Below are 19,136 nucleotides of genomic sequence, written 5' to 3'. Positions count from 1 at the left end.
TATAAAGTCCAAAAGTCTATAATCTATTTTTACCTTCTTCGCGTGATTATATACTATGCTTATATTTTTTACATATGTCTGTTCTCTGACCTTATTAATTACACTGCTTGAACAGTGTATTTATCATTTAAAATAAAACCAAGATACATTAATATATACATACGTCGTACGTTTCAGTAATCATTGCCTACTATGACTTGTTATTTTTGTGATGCAAACAAAGAATATATTTATACGAGTAACTTGAAAGTGTGATAAGAGATAGATGGATAAAAATACATAAGAAAAATGTTTATTTACTATATATAAACCGCAGAATATTAATAATTAAATTTTTATAAATATTGACTAATATTTTATTTCTTACAAAAGAAATTATTTTGATGAATCTTAATATAAATTTAATGAGGTGATCTTTTAATAATAATTGGTAATCATGTCACTGCCGTCGTCATCACCATTATTATTAATAAGACGGCAAATTTTTAATTTCTGCAATCAGGTAAATTATTTTTTATAATAATATCAATATATTATTTTATTATTATTTAACAAAAGTAAAAGTACATTTATCAACACAGATTTCTTTAAATTTATTTATATTTATGTTATTTTATTTATAAAAAAAATTTATTTTTTTAGCTTCTAAGAAAAAAACAGCCAATAATAAAAGAACAATTAAGATATTTGAATCTTCATGAAAATATTGCATATAGTCTCCTAAAACAAGCTGGAATTCCAACGCCACCATTTGGAGTGGCTAGATCACCTGAGGAAGCTGCTAAAATAGCTGCCGATCTAAAATCTGATGATTTGGTAGTAAAAGCGCAAGTACTTACTGGTGGTAGAGGGAAAGGTCGTTTTCAAAATACTACTATCGGTGGTGTTGTTATGTGTGAATCGTAAGTATTTCCTTCCAATTATAATAGAGAAATAATATATTTAAATAATAAAAAATAATATTACTATCTTATTCAGCTATTATTGTTTTATTATCTTCAGTGTAGAACAAGTAAAACAGGTATCAGAAAAAATGATTGGAAATTTATTGATTACTAAACAAACAGGAGTTGCTGGAAGAATTTGTAATTCAGTTATGGTGACAAAACGCATGTTTTCACGAAAAGAATATTATCTTTCGATAATGTTAGAGCGTACTTTTGATGTAAGTCTAAGAATAAGTTAAATTTTAATATAAATGATCGAAAGTGAAGACACTATTTAATAAAACTAAATTTTCTACTTTGATTTATTATTAATTCATACAAAAGTTATTCTTAGGGAGCTGTTGCGATAGCATCTAGTCGAGGTGGAGTAAATATTGAAGAAGTTGCTGCTGCTGATCCAGAAGCTGTTCTTTATATACCAATTAATATGAATAAAGGCATAACGAATGATCTGATAGAATGTATTGTTCATAAATTAGGTCTTAAAGGACAAGGCAAAGATGTTGTGTCGAATATTGTTTGTAATCTTTATGAATTATTTGTAGAAACAGATGCTCTGTTAATTGAAATTAATCCACTTGCAGAAGATATTTGTGGTCAATGTAAGTAATGATTAAATTAGTTCAAGGAATGTACAATAATTAAAATATAATTTAGTATTTTTTTTTCAGATTATGCTTTAGATTGCAAATGTAATTTTGATGATAGTTCGCAATTTAGACAGAAAAAATTATTTGTCTTGGAAGATCAATCTCAAAAAGATTCTAATGAAATACGTGCACAAAAATTTAACTTAAATTATATTCAATTAGATGGGACTATCGGTTGCATGGTAAATGGTGCAGGTTTAGCAATGGCAACAATGGATCTTATATCTTATCATGGTGGTAGTCCCGCTAATTTCCTAGATGTTGGTGGCTCCGCTTCGAAAGAGGCTATTACAGAAGCATTTAGAATAATAACTGTGGATCCAAAAGTATGAAGAAGAACAATACATCTTATTCGATGATTTATTGCGTTTGAATTAAATAACAAACAATTAATAATAAATAGATATACCAAACTATAAAAATTCTTTATCTCTAGGTTTTGGCCATTTTTGTTAATATATTTGGTGGCATTGTGAAATGTGATATTATTGCAGAAGGAATCATTGCAGCTATTAAAGAATTGCAAACAAAAGTTCCAATAATTGTCAGGTTGGAGGTAATGACAAATGATGTATCAAAGTAGAAAACTTATATAATTGAATGTAAATAATTAATTAAATTATTTTATCAAGGGAACTAATGTAGAGAAAGCGAAGAAGTTAATATTCGACTCAAAATTGAAGCTTATTTTTATAAACGATTTAGCAGAAGCAGGATTAGCGATAACTAAATTTGCAATTATTATGAATCTTGCAAAATCTTTGAATATAGAAGTTAACTTCACAACGAAACCAACTAAAATAAAAGATAAGGTAGCAAAGTGTTGAAATTTAGATGAATAAAAAAAAGTTCTTAAAGGCTTTTTGTACACACTTATTTACACATAATGCATAAACAAATTAAACTCAAACAATTATTTATCACAATAAAAATTATGAATATATTACATTTTGTTAGAAAACAATATTAAAATTTGTATTAAATTTAAAATGTATATTGTAAATGTAAAAATAGAATAAAATGTCCAAGTGATTATCATTTAATTTGAAATGAAAAAGTTATATTTAAAAATTCATCTCTTTATTTACCTAGAAAATAATAAACTATTATGTAAATGTAATCAGTGTCTAATCATAAGTAAATAGAATTATTATATAAAAATATGCCATTAAGAGTATATTATGACATCCTTGTACAGATCATTATACATACATATAGGTTTACGTCATGGTTGAGAAGGAAAACGTCAAGAAAGGCGGGGACACGATGGCGAAGCCAGCATTTGGTGGCAGTCTATTGCCAACACTTAACCAAGATGGCTACAATGTTGTCTCGGACGATCTCACTCGCGGAGTGTCTTACCCGATTAAACGGTTCCAAGGTATGTTAAAGAAAAAAATAGTAGATTAATATCGTTTCTAAAGATAGCGAACATTCGACACCGTTTAAACTTTTAACAGATTTTTTAATTTTTCCTTAAGATTCTAAGAATTGTATGTAAAAGAGTAGACGATCCTCCATATTAGGTGGTGTAGTCTGCTAAATTAGGCGCCAGGGTCAACCAATTCGAAGCCAAGGGTGTCACTCTAACATTAAATATGATTTTATTAAAAAAATTTACGATGACAGTTATATAATTATCTTCCTCTATTTTCCGCATTCTTCTCTTTATCTTTTCATTATCGAGGTCATGCTTTATGCGCATTTGATTAGACGTAATTGAATTACTTGCCAATGAATAATAGTCCAAGGGTTTTTCCTCTACACCCAGCTGATTTTTCTTTTTCTATTGTCTTTTTAAACTTTAAATTTCGAATAATTGTATCTCGATCTATAAGCATTTGTTTATTTTTACGTATTACTTCAGGGTAATTACTTTTTCTTTCCTTTTTTTTTTTTTGACATATTGTATATATATGTTCTTATACATTACATATATAATTGTTTGATGCGCCATAGTTAATTTTTATTTAAATATAATACATATATATGATATATACGTATATATCATATATAATGATAGTTATTGACATGGGTTGAATATTTAAAAAATTACATATATAGTATTTTATAAATATAATATAATAATAATAATAAAATTTTATTTGTACTCAATAAAAGGAGATCTGTGCCAAGTAATGCAAAAAAGAATAATGTAGTTCAATGTCACTTATCTTTTGCTTATGGGTTTATATTTAAATATTGCGTAATATGTTTATAGCTTACAATTAGCTTAAAAGTGTAAGTATTTTAATAAATATTTTTACGACTTATTTTATGTGAAACGGTCTTATCTCATTAGAGAAGACACATTTAAAATATAATAATAATAATAATAATTATTATTATTATTATATTTTTATATAGATGTAAAATATTTATGTTTTAATTATATTTTAATTATACTTGTTTTTAAATTTTCTTGTTTTTTTTTCAGATCTTAGCCTGCAAAAGTAACTTAAAGCAAACAGTAAGAAATCTAAATGTACATGAACATATTAGTTATAGTTTACTTAATGAAGCTGGTGTACCCACTCCTAAATTTGGCGTTGCAAAAACGCCAGATGAAGCAGCTAAACTTGCCGCCGACTTGAAAACGAAAGATATTGTATTAAAAGCTCAAGTACTTGCAGGAGGTAGAGGAAAAGGTCATTTTAAAGATTCCAGTATTAGTGGTGTAAAGATGTGCGAAACGTAAGTTATTTAATTTTTTTTTAATTCTAGTAATATCATAAAAAATAAATTCATTTCGCTGTTTTCTTTTAATCATTTTCAATTTTCAAATATTTCTGTTTCATTGATAGACCAGAAGAAGCAAAAGCACTGGCGAGTCAAATGTTAGGTAAATTACTAATTACAAAACAAACTGGTGAAGCAGGTAGAATATGTAATGCGGTCATGGTAACACAACGCATGTTTCCACGTAAAGAATATTACTTAGCAGTAATGATGGAACGTGCCTTTGGTGTAAGTAGTTAGATTTTTAAAAAATCTACATGTATAAATATCTATTAGCAATTTAAATCTAATTATAAACCAGGGCCCAGTAATAATTGCATCAAGCCAAGGTGGAGTAAATATTGAGGAAGTAGCTGCGACAAATCCTGGTGCTATAATGTATGAACCTGTCGATGTTAACAAGGGTATAACTAAGGAACAGGCAGAGCGTATTGTCAAAAAACTTGGTCTTGATAATGTAAAAGATTATATTTCCAAAATTATCATGAATCTTTATGAAATGTTCCTTAAGAAGGATGCTCTTCTTTTAGAAGTAAATCCTCTAGCTGAAGATATTAATGGAAATTGTAAGTTATTTTATTGGTAATATTTAACATCATATTCTTATTATTATTATTGATCACGTTAACATAAAATTATTTTGATATTTTAGATTTTGCGTTAGATTGCAAATGCAGATTCGATGATAATGCTGAGTTTAGACAAAAATCATTGTTTGGATTGAGAGATTGGACTCAGGAAGACACTAAAGAAGTAGAAGCAGCTAAATATGACCTGAATTATATTGCGCTTGATGGAAATATTGGTTGTATGGTTAATGGAGCTGGTTTAGCTATGGCTACTATGGATATTATTAAATTACATGGAGGTGAACCGGCCAATTTTCTTGACGTTGGTGGTGGCGCAACTACCGGTGCCGTAAAAGAGGCATTTAAAATCATCACTTCCGATCCTAAAGTAAACTAATATTATCCTTATGCAATAAAATTATTTTATTTTTTATTTCTTCAATTAAGTACTTGTTATACTGTTCCTTTGTAATTTACAGGTACATGCTCTTTTAGTTAATATCTTTGGTGGTATTATGAGATGCGATGTTATCGCAGAGGGTATCATAGCTGCAACCAAGGAACTTAGTCTTAAAATTCCTGTAGTTGTGCGATTACAGGTATAATATTTTAACATTTTATTTCTTTTGTTTTTACGAAAAGTATCTTAATTATGTTCAATATAAATTTGTATATAATTACAGGGAACTAACGTTGATGAGGCTAAAGCTTTGATTGCAAATGCTGGATTAAAAATCGTTCCAATCGATGACCTCGATGAAGCTGCTCGTGTCGCAGTAAAATTATCAACTATTGTTAAACTAGCACAGTCCGAAAATCTTAGTGTCAATTTTGAGATACCTGCTATTTCATAATTTTAGCAATGAATATAAAATTTATATATCAGCTAAATTAATACTGATATTTGTTTAAATATTGTCAAATGGTTGCAAAAAACGTTTGAAAGTAATATCTGTAGTAATAACTTCTCTTATAACTTTGATTATATTATTATTATTATTATTATTATTATTATTATTATTATTTAAGAAATGACATTTTAAGGAAATTACATTAAATCAATTTAATAAGAGTAATTAATTTGATATAAACAAAATCATTTTGGGGCAATTCTTTAAAAGAGAAAAGAAAATTGATTATTTTCGATAAAGTTTTAGTTAAATGACGTGTTCTATTTCAATAGACTGGGCGAATCTTTATCTTTTCTTTTTAAAGACAGGCACAAATTCTCTAATAGATTAACATATGAAGCTAAGTATGAATATAATTTATTGTTTACCCTTCGACAGGGTTCTGTGATTCAGTATTAAAAGTTAAGTTATGCGTCACACATACACGTAGATATATGAACTCACACGTGTGGTATGTATCCGATTTGTTCTATAAAAAAACATAGCACATGCTTATTTAATTGAGCGAATATAACATTGAAAAAATACTATTTAAAACATACTATTAAAAAAAAAAAATATATATATATACACGCATAGCATGTGCGTTGCATATATTACACATACGCACGTGCAAAACATCCATTGTACAAATTTCTTTATTATTTTATGTTATGCTTTATTTCATTTAATGGTCTATTCAATTGTTCTTACTATTAATTTCTTATACCTTAATTTAATAGAATATATTAAATTTATTTTTTTACAGCTGTTATTATAGATGTTTTCAAAATAGTACAATTTGTCCATTCTTCAAAGAAATATGCAAAGAAAAAAACTGAAGTGTAAATTATTACACAAAGTTCCTTACTTATTCAATTTATGTGTAGATATGTTGTTAAAAGTTACTAAAAATATTGATTTGAAACATAAAAAGAGATAATGTTAAAATGTTTCGTTTGATATAAAACGTATCAATATAATAGTCTTTTTTATGGCAGGTACGTGTGATATTAAGGAAATAAATTCATCTAAATAAATACGTCAAACAATTGTTAAATGTAATATTTTTATTGAATTATATTGCCCGATGTCAGTTTAAGATATACGAAGTTAATATAATTTTAATCAATCATATTGTAATGATATACACAACTATATTAAATTGATAATAACGATGTAAATTTATATAAGTATAAGTTGTTTTTCTTTATATTTTAATACAATAGAAAATTATTCCGCGTATATTACGAATTATACATACGCAATTATATGCATGCATGCATCTAAAAAATATGGTAAATTATTTATTACTATTCAACTAAAATACAAATTAAAGGTAAAATTTTTTGATTACATAATTTAAAAGCATTATTCTTTGTAAAAAAAATTTCTTAAAAATAAACTGTTTTTTCAAGAATTGTTTAAGCGTAAAAATAAAGTTTGTTTAATAATTCGAATTAAACATTTAAACATTTGAACCTTCATCTTTTAAATGAGATTTTGATCATCAAAATTGATTAAGAATTGTGCCTGGTACATTCAATGGCGGAAACGTTTTAAATAATATTTGTGAAAAATTAGTTTCCTATAACGGCGCCCTTTAAAACTTGTGGTAAAATAAAAACTCCTATCTCTATTACTGATTTACAAATATAGGCATGATTGGTGTGTATTTGGCTTCCATATTAGCCTATTGTCTGCATGTGTGCTGTGTAAAATGGTGTTTAGATTTTCTGATTATTTTTTTTTAAATAATTTAACAATTATTATGTATAAAATAATAATTATAATGAATACTTATATATTGTAGATTATTTGATTAAAAAATCAAAATACACATACTCACACATATCCATACATGCGAGTTCATTTCTACAGTACTTATGAACTAATACCCCTAGTACTTTTTTTAAAAATAGTTTCCTCTATTTACAAACTTATTAAAAATGATTACAAAATTATTAAAAAACATTATTAAGTAATTAGTTTCTGTATATTGAATGGATAGAAGGAATCAAGGAAAGGGGTAAAAAAATATGCTATTAATTAGGAAGTTAAAAGAAACTAATTACAATTATAATGTTTATGGTAAGCGGTCTTTGGCTGGATTTTACTTGCAATGGAATCTATAGCATATATAATATGTTAAACATTACATGGAAAGGAAAATACCATTGCCCGGGTCTAACCACGAGGAGGTAACCGCTACTGAAGATCCACGAGGAATGTGCATCCTGAAGATGTCCATATCCGAATTAAATTGAAAAGAAAGAAAGATCAGAGAACATTTTTTAAGGAACCTCACTCTTAAGCCCAACCTTAAGAGTTTCACCTAAAAAACCTTACAATAATTATAGAGAATACAGAGAAAAGTTTAAATATTAGATAAAAAAATTAAAACGAGGAGTGTATCTAAATAAAATTTAAGTAACATCGGTGATTTTACTGAAAACTAACACACCTTACAATTAGTATAATTTCAATATATACACATACGGAAATTACAAGTTATGAATATTAAGTAAATTTAATAATTTTCAACATAATTTTCTACCTAAAATATAGAATAATAAAAATAAATGTATATATTTTTGGTACCTGTAAAAAAAGAAAAGAAAATTCATTAAAAATAACTATCATACATGTACGATGCTACGGGGAAAACAATAAGCGGATTAAAATACTCTTCAGTTACTTTTAGAAATAATTATTTTATATTACCGTTTACCATAACTTATTATAGTTCTCTTCTGATCTGCTTCCTACTTTTATTGGACGTAATATTGCATCGTTTTCATGGTTCATCCTGCCAACAAAACATTTAAAATAGGGTGGTTTGGTGGGGGGAAATTCTAGGTAAGGACATGACTTCTCCCAATCATTGGAAGTAGGAGAAAATCAAGGCTCACGTGGGCAGGGTCGCATCCCTGAAGTAAACCTTTCTTTTGCAAAGAAAGCAAAGAAAGAATCTACCCGCTACCCATTGAAACGATGATTCAAAGAAATCTAAAGACGAACCTGAAAAAGAAAAGATTATTTTAGATTTGCAAAAATGCAATGAATGCATCGAAAGCATGTTCCTTTTTTAGATCAAAATCCAATACTTACAAATGCATTGGAATTAATCATATCCTGAAACAAAATAAAATGAAAATTAATTAAATATATAATATAATAATTGATTAAATCTTAATACCTAAGAAAATAAAAGAGACATTAAAAAACATTATAAAATAATTAGTTTCTACGAATGAAATGAAGAATGAAATGAAGAATGAAATGAAGAATGAAAAATGGGGAAACTGTGTGTAATAGGAAATTAGAAAATGATATGATATTGGAGCGGGAATTAAAATCAAATTTTGTTAATACTCGATTTATTTTTAGGAAAAATTATGTTTGATGTTTGGTGGGGTATGGCAAATCCAACGATGTTCACCTATAACAGAAAGAAAACTATATTAGTTACTTCCATTCTTAATAACCACTATAAATTATTGACGAGCAAAGAAAAAATAAACAATAAAAAATATCAAATGACCAACGAACTATTCTCTCAAGATTCGATCATGCTATCGAATCATAGAAAATAATTCATTAAGTCTATAGTTGCCCTCTTGAGCCACAGTTAAGTGGGGGCCTCTTCGGCTTTTAGCCTCTTCTTTCTTCAAGCCTCCTGTCGGACATTCCCTACGTGCGAGCATGAAAAGAATCTTTGACCAAAAACGTCAATCGTTCAAAAAGTATTCGTATAATTTGGCATATTACAACGATTAATGATATAGAATTAGAATCGTCCCTGATTCTATATTATAAAAAAACCTAACCGACCCTAACACAACCCTGAAAAAAATGTGATTAGTAAAACATCCTGAGCTTTTTACATAAAAAATAATTATTACCTTTTGGTCGAGAGATATCTCATCGCCGAAAAGAATATTATTAACTATGTAAAGTATCGATTCTATTCTAATACCAAACCGTTATAATATGCCAGATTATGGTCGTACAATTTAGAAACGACTTAAAGACATTTTCACCCAATTACTCTCAACTGCTTATAACACTAATAGAAATGAAATACATTTCACATTACAATATATATATATATATATATGAAATAATTCCATTTATTTTCTTTCATCATACATCTTTTGCAAGTAATTCCGATGTTCGTTAGGGGGGTGACTCTATTTATTAATTATTACAAAATTCATTCGCGTTTCTCGTTAGCTATCCTAGCTCGTGGACAATCAACGAACTTAAAAGTTCATCGACTGTGCACATATTACACGAGCACATTTAATCGAATGTCCGAGCAGTTAATTATGCTAATCGATGACCTAATAACACTTCGCACTTTTACTATAGAGTAATATAATCGAATTGAAATAAAAATAATACTAAAAATGCAATGCATTTCTTTGCAATATTTTTATTTAATTTATTCTTTATATTGAATTATATAAAACATTTCAAAGACTAAATCGCGCTAGTGAGAAGTGCTAGTTATAATACATAAAACTAAGTATCAATTCATCAGAGGTTTTGCGGATTTGATTTCGACTCTATCTCGTTCGAGATACAATCGAAATAGAAATGAATTTCTTCTATGATTGCAAATCCCTTTGAATCATGATACATAATACAAATTACAGAATTGTCACAAAAAAGATTTACTAGTCAAGCAAGATAAAATAAAAAGATATAATTTTGTGACAATTCCGTAAAAAACGGAGGTGGGAACTCGCACTGAAAAGTGCAAGTATATCACATGCCATTCCGGGGTCCTACCTACTTATAATTAAAGTTTCACATTCGCTCAAAAAAATATGCATGCATACCCACCCACTCACTCCACGGTTCTCACACATGCCACCAGGGTGAAAAAGCCTAAACTAGAGAGCATGCCCCGGGGCACCTCCGACACCCTAGTTCAAACGCGTTTTCTAAATTTATGGGAGTACGTACCAATTGCTGTAATCGTCTGTCAAGGCTAGTGATTATTGCATAAATTTTTGCATATAATATGTATAAATTGCATTATTGCATACTAGTTTTATACGAGTATATCATAGTTTCCGCAAATAAATGCAGTAAACTCTACTATGCAAAACGATTGTTAAAAAAAAAATATTGGTACCGTACGCGTGACTCTACAAGTTATTTTTATTCAATAACTTTAAAAAATAATAAGCGCGGTATTACGTATCGCGAAACGATGTACAATGCACATACCTAACCGCACTCACATGTGCAATGTACATCGTGCAATCACTAGCACAATGATAGACGCCAAATGGGGGGGGGGGAAAACTTAAAACTAAACCCATACTAACCGTTTCTCACCCATACGTGTAACACCTGGGCACACGCATAAATGAGAACGCAGAAAGTATAGGGGGGAGAAACGGGGATTAGTATATTAATTGCTGAAAATCCTAATCTAAGATTTGATTAGTATATGAAAATGTTCTCAAATAAATCTAAGCGGGCTATGACTCTACAAGTCATTTATAATGACTTTTTAAAAGATTTTAGGAATTTAAAAAAAATAACAAAAATCTCGGACGACTCTTTCGTTAAATGGCTGTTCTAATGAAAGAACTGGGCTTTGAGCCACCATATAACAGCCAGAGTCTATCCGTCGCGAATGGGTTTGTCTTCTTGCTCATTTCTTTATTATATCGAAAAATAAAATCGCGATTAAATAAACTAAGTACGAAGCAATGCATGTAAGATATTTATTACATGCTTTTCTGGACGAAATCGAGTAAATTAATAATCGATTTCACCACTACTAAATGCGAACGAAACACGTAATAGAAAGGAAAAGTGCATTAATTAATTGCACTGTTAATTATTAACTAAATTTACCCTATGAGACAAGAAGACCTATCCTGAACTAATAATATAACATACAATAAAATATACAGTTTTCATGAGCAATTTCAAAAAAGGAATAATCCTTTTTTGGAATAACTCATGTGCTCGTCAATAATTTTTTGGAATAATTACAATCAGTAACTCGTGCCGATTGGGACCTTTCATCCTCGGCATGATTGAGCACCGGAGGGACTTTAAATTTTAACTCACGACTTGCTAAATGTTATATTACATATATGTGACATTTTAAAATAAAATGACGCATGTATGCAATAGCATGAACAGATAGCATTAGAAGTTCTGCGGTGGCTCCAAAACACTCCTACTTCGTAGCAAATGGTTCAGCTGCATCCCTCGTCCACCAGATCCATCGGAGAATTCCTTGATGCACTTTTCCTCGCAATCTCGTGACTCTAATATCGCGGTAAACGAATATAAGAAACTATAAAAGAGTTTCTTATCGCGAAACCGAAATTTTTCTTATACGGCGTACAACACTGATTCTACATACGCGTTTCATTTGAATTTAATTTACGCCCGGTCACTGACTCTACTTCGCGATAAAAATGTTACTTTAATTATACGTACAAACACTGAATCTACAATCTATTTCAAAGACTGCATTGCACTCAGTCAATGCAAACACAAAAATTTCACTCCCGATACGCGGTCACTTCTCTGATGCACTTCACTGACTCTACTTCGTGAACATTCTGTACGACTGTTTTAAAATAAAAATATAACTTTATACGAACAAACTCTAATGCAATTAACTGCATTGCTCGCAGTTAATTGAATATATAAATCTCAAAAATAACGCGAACGCGAACGCGGAACGTGACAAAATTTATTCTTAACGAGCGAACGTGCTTCTAATCCGAGATTTTAGATTATAATTATAAACAATCAAACACTCCCGGTACATTGCTTCGCGCACGAATTGCAATGATGTTCTGAAAAAGAAAAAGAAAAGGAACAATTAATAATCATCATCGTAATAAAAAACCATTGAATTTATCATAGAAATGTTTGATAGAAAAATTATACTTACTTTTAATCTTCAGTGATGAATGCACGATGGGTTTCCTACCCTTAGGATGACGATGATCGGATGCACTGACTCTAACTCGCGATTAAAATTTTACTTTAATTATTCGAACAAACATGACTCTACTGCGCGATCAAAATTTGATTTTAATAATTCGAACAAACATTACTCTACTTCGCGATAAAAATTGTATTTTTTAATTATTCGTACAAACATGACTATACTTCGCGATCAAAATTGTATTTTAATTATTCGAACAAACATGACTCTACTTCGCGATCAAAATTTTATTTTAATTATTCGTACAAACATGAATCTACTTCGCGATAAAAATTGTATTTTTTAATTATTCGTACAAACACTGACTCTAATTTTTACAACTGCATTGCGTGCAGTTCAAAAATCAAACACCAATACTTGCTTACCTTTCTGTGGAAAGAGAGAAAATAACAAAACTATTAGTATCATTGTTACCATTTCAAAGTTACAAGTAATTATTAAAGAAATGTTTAATAGAAAAATTAATTTACCTTCTATCTTGATTAATGAATGCCCGATGGGACTCCTACCCTTAGGATGACGATGCCGTAGACGGTTCAAACGAAAATCAGAAACTTACGTGTTTCTTATCGCGACCACGACACTGAATCTAATTTTTACAACTGCATTGCATGCAGTTCAAATATCAAACACTAACACAAACACTTAGCCTTCTGGAAAAAGAAAAAGAAAAAACAAAACGATTAGAATCATTGTTATCGTTTAAAAATTACAAGTAATTATTAAGAAAATGTTTAATAGAAAAATTAATTTACCTTTTATCTTCAGTGATGAATGCCCGATGGGTCTCCTACCCTTAGGATGACGTTGGCACACGTATAAACCGACTAAAAGAAACTTTCGGAGTTTCTTTACCCGAAAAATTTCCGATTTTTGTTTAACGATGCAAACACTCGAGTACCTCATTGCCTATACGCTCGATTGCAATGATGTTCTGAAACAGAAAATGAAAAAGAACGATTAATATCGTCATTGAAATAAAACACCATCGAAATTATCGTAAAAAATGTGTGATAGAAAAATTATACTTACTTTTAATCTTCAGTGATGAATGCACGATGGGTCTCCTACCCTTAGGATGACGATGAGTAGTAGACGGTAACGAAAATAAAAAACTATAAAAAAGTTTTTTATCGCGACCACGACCGCGAACGCGAACGCGACCGGGACGTGCTTTACCGACCGCACTGCACGTCAAAAACGTCTGAAAGAATGCACAAGATTAGTGTTCCTAGAAAATAAATCGAGTATTTTAATGTGGGATATAATATGAAGGTAGTATTAAAGGGAAAACAATGTAATGAATTGTAATATGATATTAATTAGGAAAATGAAAGAAACTAATTATCATTACAATGTTTATGGTAAGCGGTCTTTAGCTGGATTTTACTTGCAATGGAATGTTTAGCATGTAAAACATGTTAAACATTATACTGAAAGTAAAATACCATTGCCCGGGTCTAACCACGTGGAGGTAACCGCTTCCGAAGACCCAAAAATTGATTAAAAAACAATATAAGTAATCGGTATATTTTATATTTATGTATTGGCTCAGTAACGAAATTAAGTTTAAAAAAAGTCATCTAAAGAAACATAAAATAAAAATATATTAAAATTATTTCTATTAAAAGTACGTTAATATGTATGTAATGTTTGAACCAGTAGATTTGTAGTTAAAAAATCTGAAACATAAAGAGAATGTATTAAAATATTATAATAATTGTTAATTAATCGATAGAAGTGTCTATTGTTGTTAAAAAGTTCGTAATATATGTTCGGAGCTCTGTCCTCTTCGAAATTCCCCTTCAGACTGGGCCTTTGTCCTCTATGTAAGTTACTTTTATTGAAAGTTGTTTATATGACTTTCCGAACGTTACGCATGTGTATAAAGGGTGTCATACATCTAATACATAAAATTTAAAATTGTAACGTTATGATTTTAGCATTTTTACATTTTTATATAATTGTTTAAACTAGTATATATTTTTTGTAAAGTTTCTGTGCAGTGGTGACTTCGGAGGGGGAAATTTTCATCGAGAAGAATATCACATAGAAATTATTTAATATTTAAAGTATGTTAATAAGTATGTAATACTTATATACTAGTACATATATGTTTAAACAATCTGAAATATAAGTAGAGTGTATTAGAATATTAAAATAATTGTTAATTAATCGATAGAAATGTATATTGTAATCTAAAAATATGAATGTATTTTCTGATGAACCTTCAACTTCGAAATCTACTGTAAGACTGACACGTTTCATATAAAAAAGTTTTTCTACCGAAAGTTGTTTACATGCCTTTATGAAAGTTTCTTATGTATGTAACGAGAAAATTAATTGTAATAAATAGAAATTAAAATTATAAAGTTATGATTTTAACTATATTTCAATTTTTATGTAATTGTTTAAACAAATGTACATTTGTTGTAACGTTTCAGTGCAAAGGTGACTTCGGACGGGGAAATTTTCATCGAAAAGAATATTACATCGAAATTATTTAATATTTAAAGTATGTTAATACGTATGTAATGCTTATACTAGTACATATATGTTTAAACAATCTGAAATATAACGATAGTGTATTGAAATATTATAATAATTGTTAATTAATCGATAGAAGTGTCTATTATTGTCTAATACCTCGGAATATGTGTTCGAAGCTCCGTCCTCTTCGAAATCTATCGTTGAAATGGATCATTGTCCTCTGTGAAAATACTTTTATTGAAAGTTGTTTATATGACATTCCAAACGTTCCGCACGTTTATAAAGGGAATAATCCACCTACTTAATAAAATTTAAGATTATATATATATATATATATAAAACGATCTGATTTTAACATTTTTTCATTTTTATGTAATTATTTTAATGCTTCTGCGCAGTGATGACTTCGAAGGTAAAATTTTTCTGTAATATGAGTAGAGTGTATTAGAGGAATAAAATAATTGTTAATTAATCGATAGAAGTGTCTATTGTTGTCTAAAAGCTCGAAAAATATAGTCTATGGTCCATCCTCCTCGAAATTCACCTTTTGACCGGCACGTTGTCCTTTGTTAAATTTCTTTTATTGAATGTTGTTTATATGACTTTCCGTAAAAGGAAATTCTATTTATTACGAATTTTATTTTTGTTAGGCATATGTAGCCTTGGGAAAAGTCATATAAACAATATTCAATAAAAGAACTTTCATAGAGAACAACGTGCCAGTCTAACATTGGATTTCGAAGAGGACGGTGTACGAACATATACATATACATTTCCTGCGATTAATTAACAATTATTTTAATACTCTAATGTACTCAATTTATAATTAAGATTTTTTTAACGCTCTTGAGCAGTGATGACTTCGAGGATAATATTTTCGTCGAATAGAATATCAAATCGAAATTATTTAATGTTCAAAGTATGTTAATAGGTATTTAATGTTTGTACAAATGTACTTTGCATTACTCTTACTTTAATTGATATTAAGTTGATTCTAATATTAAAAAGCATTTAAATAATAATAAAACCAAGGGTGGCCAATTGTTAGACATGAAATAGTTGGGTATTTCCTATATTTTTACAGTTATACCAACATATACAATTTTAATGTACGTGTTCTTTCTGTACATTATTTTTGTATTTGTTTAATTCACTTATTATAAATAAAGCTTTTAAGTTAAACTCATTAACTAATTATTATTAGTTTCATAAAACAATCAGTTAAAATTCTTAAAGGATTGGAAAGAGGTATATAATTATATAAAATTTTATACAAAAAAAATATGTAGTGAAATATTATTTTCATTCCATTCATTATAACAATTTTTGTCTATATATTCTTTCTTCATTATCTTTTCTTTTATTCTTTTTTAGTTCTTCTTTTCTTGTTATTTTCATGTACATATATAAAATAGTAATAGTAAAAAAGCCAAGAATAAATGATACCTATCGCACAGTAAATTGATATAAGAGCTAAGGGTAAGAATGGTAGATTATCACCAAAAAAGAATTTGTGTAGTATTGACTCATAAGCAGCAACCAGAGGAAGTAAGCTTACATAGAGAAATTCGTGTAAATATAAAAGAGATTTTTTAAATAAATATCGTAATATTAAGTTAATCGAAAGTATATGTAATAACAATAATAAAATGTTCAAAGGGGTTAAATTGTTCGGGTAAAGCAGAGGTAAAAGTGAAGTGTGTCCAGCACTACTTAGTATTATGTAAATGCGAGCATCATTATTATCCACTGTGGCAAGAACACTGAAAGAGAAATACTAGCTTTTAGTTGCATACTTTAATTTGTATAATTACTGTAAAAGTAATATTATATTTTGTTTACCATAAAGGTATAATTGCAGTCAAGATAGCTTTTTCATGTACGTGCCAACCAAATATGAAAGACGTTAAAGCACAAAGGACCAAGCATCTAACAAAATTTATTGGAGTAACTGCACCTTTTCTGCATAGTAAGATGTATAAGGCAGGCTGAACAATTATAATATAAATATATTTCATTATTGAACAAACTTTCATTTTGAATTATGAATATTTGATTTTGTAAGAATATTAAATCTGAACTTACAAGCATTCCTACAAAAGTGAGCATAAATGTAAAAATAGGTTTAGGAGAAGGTAAAACGAGAAATATTTCTTCTTGTACTAAACCTCCAGTCATTACAGCAGATTTAATTATTTTTATCCATCCTAAATATCTCCAAATAACAGATAGTATCTTATCTGCGGTAACATACAGAGCCCATCCATTTGCTGCCCAATATGCATGGACTAAACCTCTTTTAAAAGGGAACAGTCGAGAAATAATCTACATAACATATTAATTTAAAACAATATCAAATAAATTTTTTATATGTACATCTAACAACATAAAACAAATATTTCACATTCTTACTTGTGGTAATTGATATATAAATGGTCCAAATGTCAGTGTTAATATAGTGGTAACTATTGCTGCTAATATAAAAATCCTTTTAATAAACTGACCATTTTTCATACAATATGATTTCAGTAGCCAAACTATAAACGCTGGTGCTACATATAAATAAATATGTTTAAGATTTAATAGTATAGCAAAACAAGCGGCTCCTTGTAATATAGATGCCTGCAAGTATTTTTTATCATTAATACATAGTCTAACATTGACATAATATCATTTATAATGTACCTGATTCCATATTCTTGAAACATTAGCAATGGACAACAATAAAAAGCCTAATAGAAATCCATTATATTGAAAATGTATATGGTCCACGATCAGTAATCCTATATTGCATAACGACAGAAATATAAAAACGCAGTAACTGTTATAAGATTTATAAAATACTTCGCCTAATCTATAACAATATTATATCATTTATTACTTATGTTTTAATTAGTTATTTTTAGTTTCAATATATGGTATACATACTCTCTTATACCATATGCAAACATAAGATCGCTAACCATAACTGTAGTTCTTTGGAAGTAAATTGTAGTAGGCGAAGCATAGTTAAAATTATCAACTTTGAGCATTTCTTCATCAAATAAACGAGCCACTTGACTAAGGGCGTATTCAAACCATGCAAAAAGTGGTGGATAGTCTAATGTCCATTGAGATTTGGCATTAATATACCATTCTCTAATAGGCAAACTATACGTTATAGCTAACCAATTACGGTGTACTTCAAAATCTGTGGAATAACTGAAAATGAGAGTTTACGATAAAGTAGATATATATTGACAATATTATATAAACAAATCAATTAATTACTTATAACCTAACTTGAACAAAACTACCTACTAACAAGGAATTAACAATGCTTTAATACATGTTATTACAGCAAATGTACGTAAAAGTGTTTTATCCATATTCCATTTTCTATTATATTGTTCTTTTTTATCCACTTCTTCTGGATTAGAAGTACTGTCAGTTTTAGTACCAACCATTATATCTGTAAATATCATTATTTTATATTTTTAACGATAAGAAACAATAGCAGTAAATATACATATATTAAGTTTATAATACATACCGCAAAAATTAAATGATAGTGAATGTTATACATAGGTCAGTATTACTAAATAATTAGAATCTAAAAAATATTACTGCAAATGCATTGCTTTTTAAATATAAAAACTAATAAATGCATATAATAAATAATAAATTAATTATAATATCAAAAACAACTTGCAACATAAACCTATTGAATCGATCGTATAGTTCCTCTTAAAACTACGTTATTGATAGAGAAAATAAAATCGCATAAATAGTTCTGTAAAAGACCGCTAGATTGTTAGTGGCGTTTGTGATATTGTTAAACGACGTTGATTGGCTCTCGACTAGCGACGTTCATT

At 28.6% G+C, this 19,136-nt stretch overlaps 1 protein-coding gene and 1 pseudogene across 4 annotated transcripts; one reads left to right on the top strand and one right to left on the bottom strand.

Moving 5' to 3' along the window:
• The first annotated feature begins 421 nt into the window (after positions 1-421).
• LOC122522162 lies at positions 422-6,860 on the top strand (annotated as a pseudogene).
• Positions 6,861-16,635: 9,775 nt separating this feature from the next.
• LOC122522158 (probable dolichyl pyrophosphate Glc1Man9GlcNAc2 alpha-1,3-glucosyltransferase) lies at positions 16,636-19,032 on the bottom strand. 4 transcript variants are annotated; one of them, XM_043642972.1, is made up of 8 exons: positions 18,815-19,032; positions 18,583-18,733; positions 18,211-18,483; positions 17,968-18,136; positions 17,695-17,904; positions 17,368-17,607; positions 17,125-17,270; positions 16,636-17,045 (listed from the first exon to the last, which is right to left on the bottom strand). In XM_043642972.1, exons 2-8 carry the CDS (start codon positions 18,726-18,728, stop codon positions 16,643-16,645), a joined length of 1,587 nt encoding a protein of 528 aa, XP_043498907.1. In that variant the 5' UTR covers positions 18,729-18,733; positions 18,815-19,032; the 3' UTR covers positions 16,636-16,642. The 4 variants fall into 4 exon arrangements, with proteins under 4 accessions (XP_043498907.1, XP_043498908.1, XP_043498909.1 ...); XM_043642973.1 differs by lacking the exon at positions 18,815-19,032 and having other exon boundaries at positions 18,587-18,677; XM_043642974.1 differs by lacking the exon at positions 18,815-19,032 and having other exon boundaries at positions 18,565-18,669.
• Between the last annotated feature and the right edge of the window lie 104 nt (positions 19,033-19,136).

The sequence above is a fragment of the Polistes fuscatus genome, unplaced genomic scaffold (assembly GCF_010416935.1).
Source record: "Polistes fuscatus isolate 324 unplaced genomic scaffold, CU_Pfus_HIC Scaffold5, whole genome shotgun sequence".
NCBI lineage: Eukaryota > Metazoa > Arthropoda > Insecta > Hymenoptera > Vespidae > Polistes > Polistes fuscatus.
This window is presented reverse-complemented; position numbering and strand designations above follow the sequence as displayed.

Bases quoted from the DNA above. Each gene is read 5' to 3' on its own strand.
- LOC122522158 (XM_043642972.1), bottom strand. From the start codon at position 18,728: ATGGTTGGTACTAAAACTGACAGTACTTCTAATCCAGAAGAAGTGGAT. The intron at 18,137-18,210 runs GTATGTATACCA...ATATTGTTATAG, and splicing joins TTTGCATATGGTATAAGAGA to ATTAGGCGAAGTATTTTATA. The intron at 17,271-17,367 runs GTAAGTTCAGAT...ATAATTGTTCAG, and splicing joins TCACTTTTGTAGGAATGCTT to CCTGCCTTATACATCTTACT.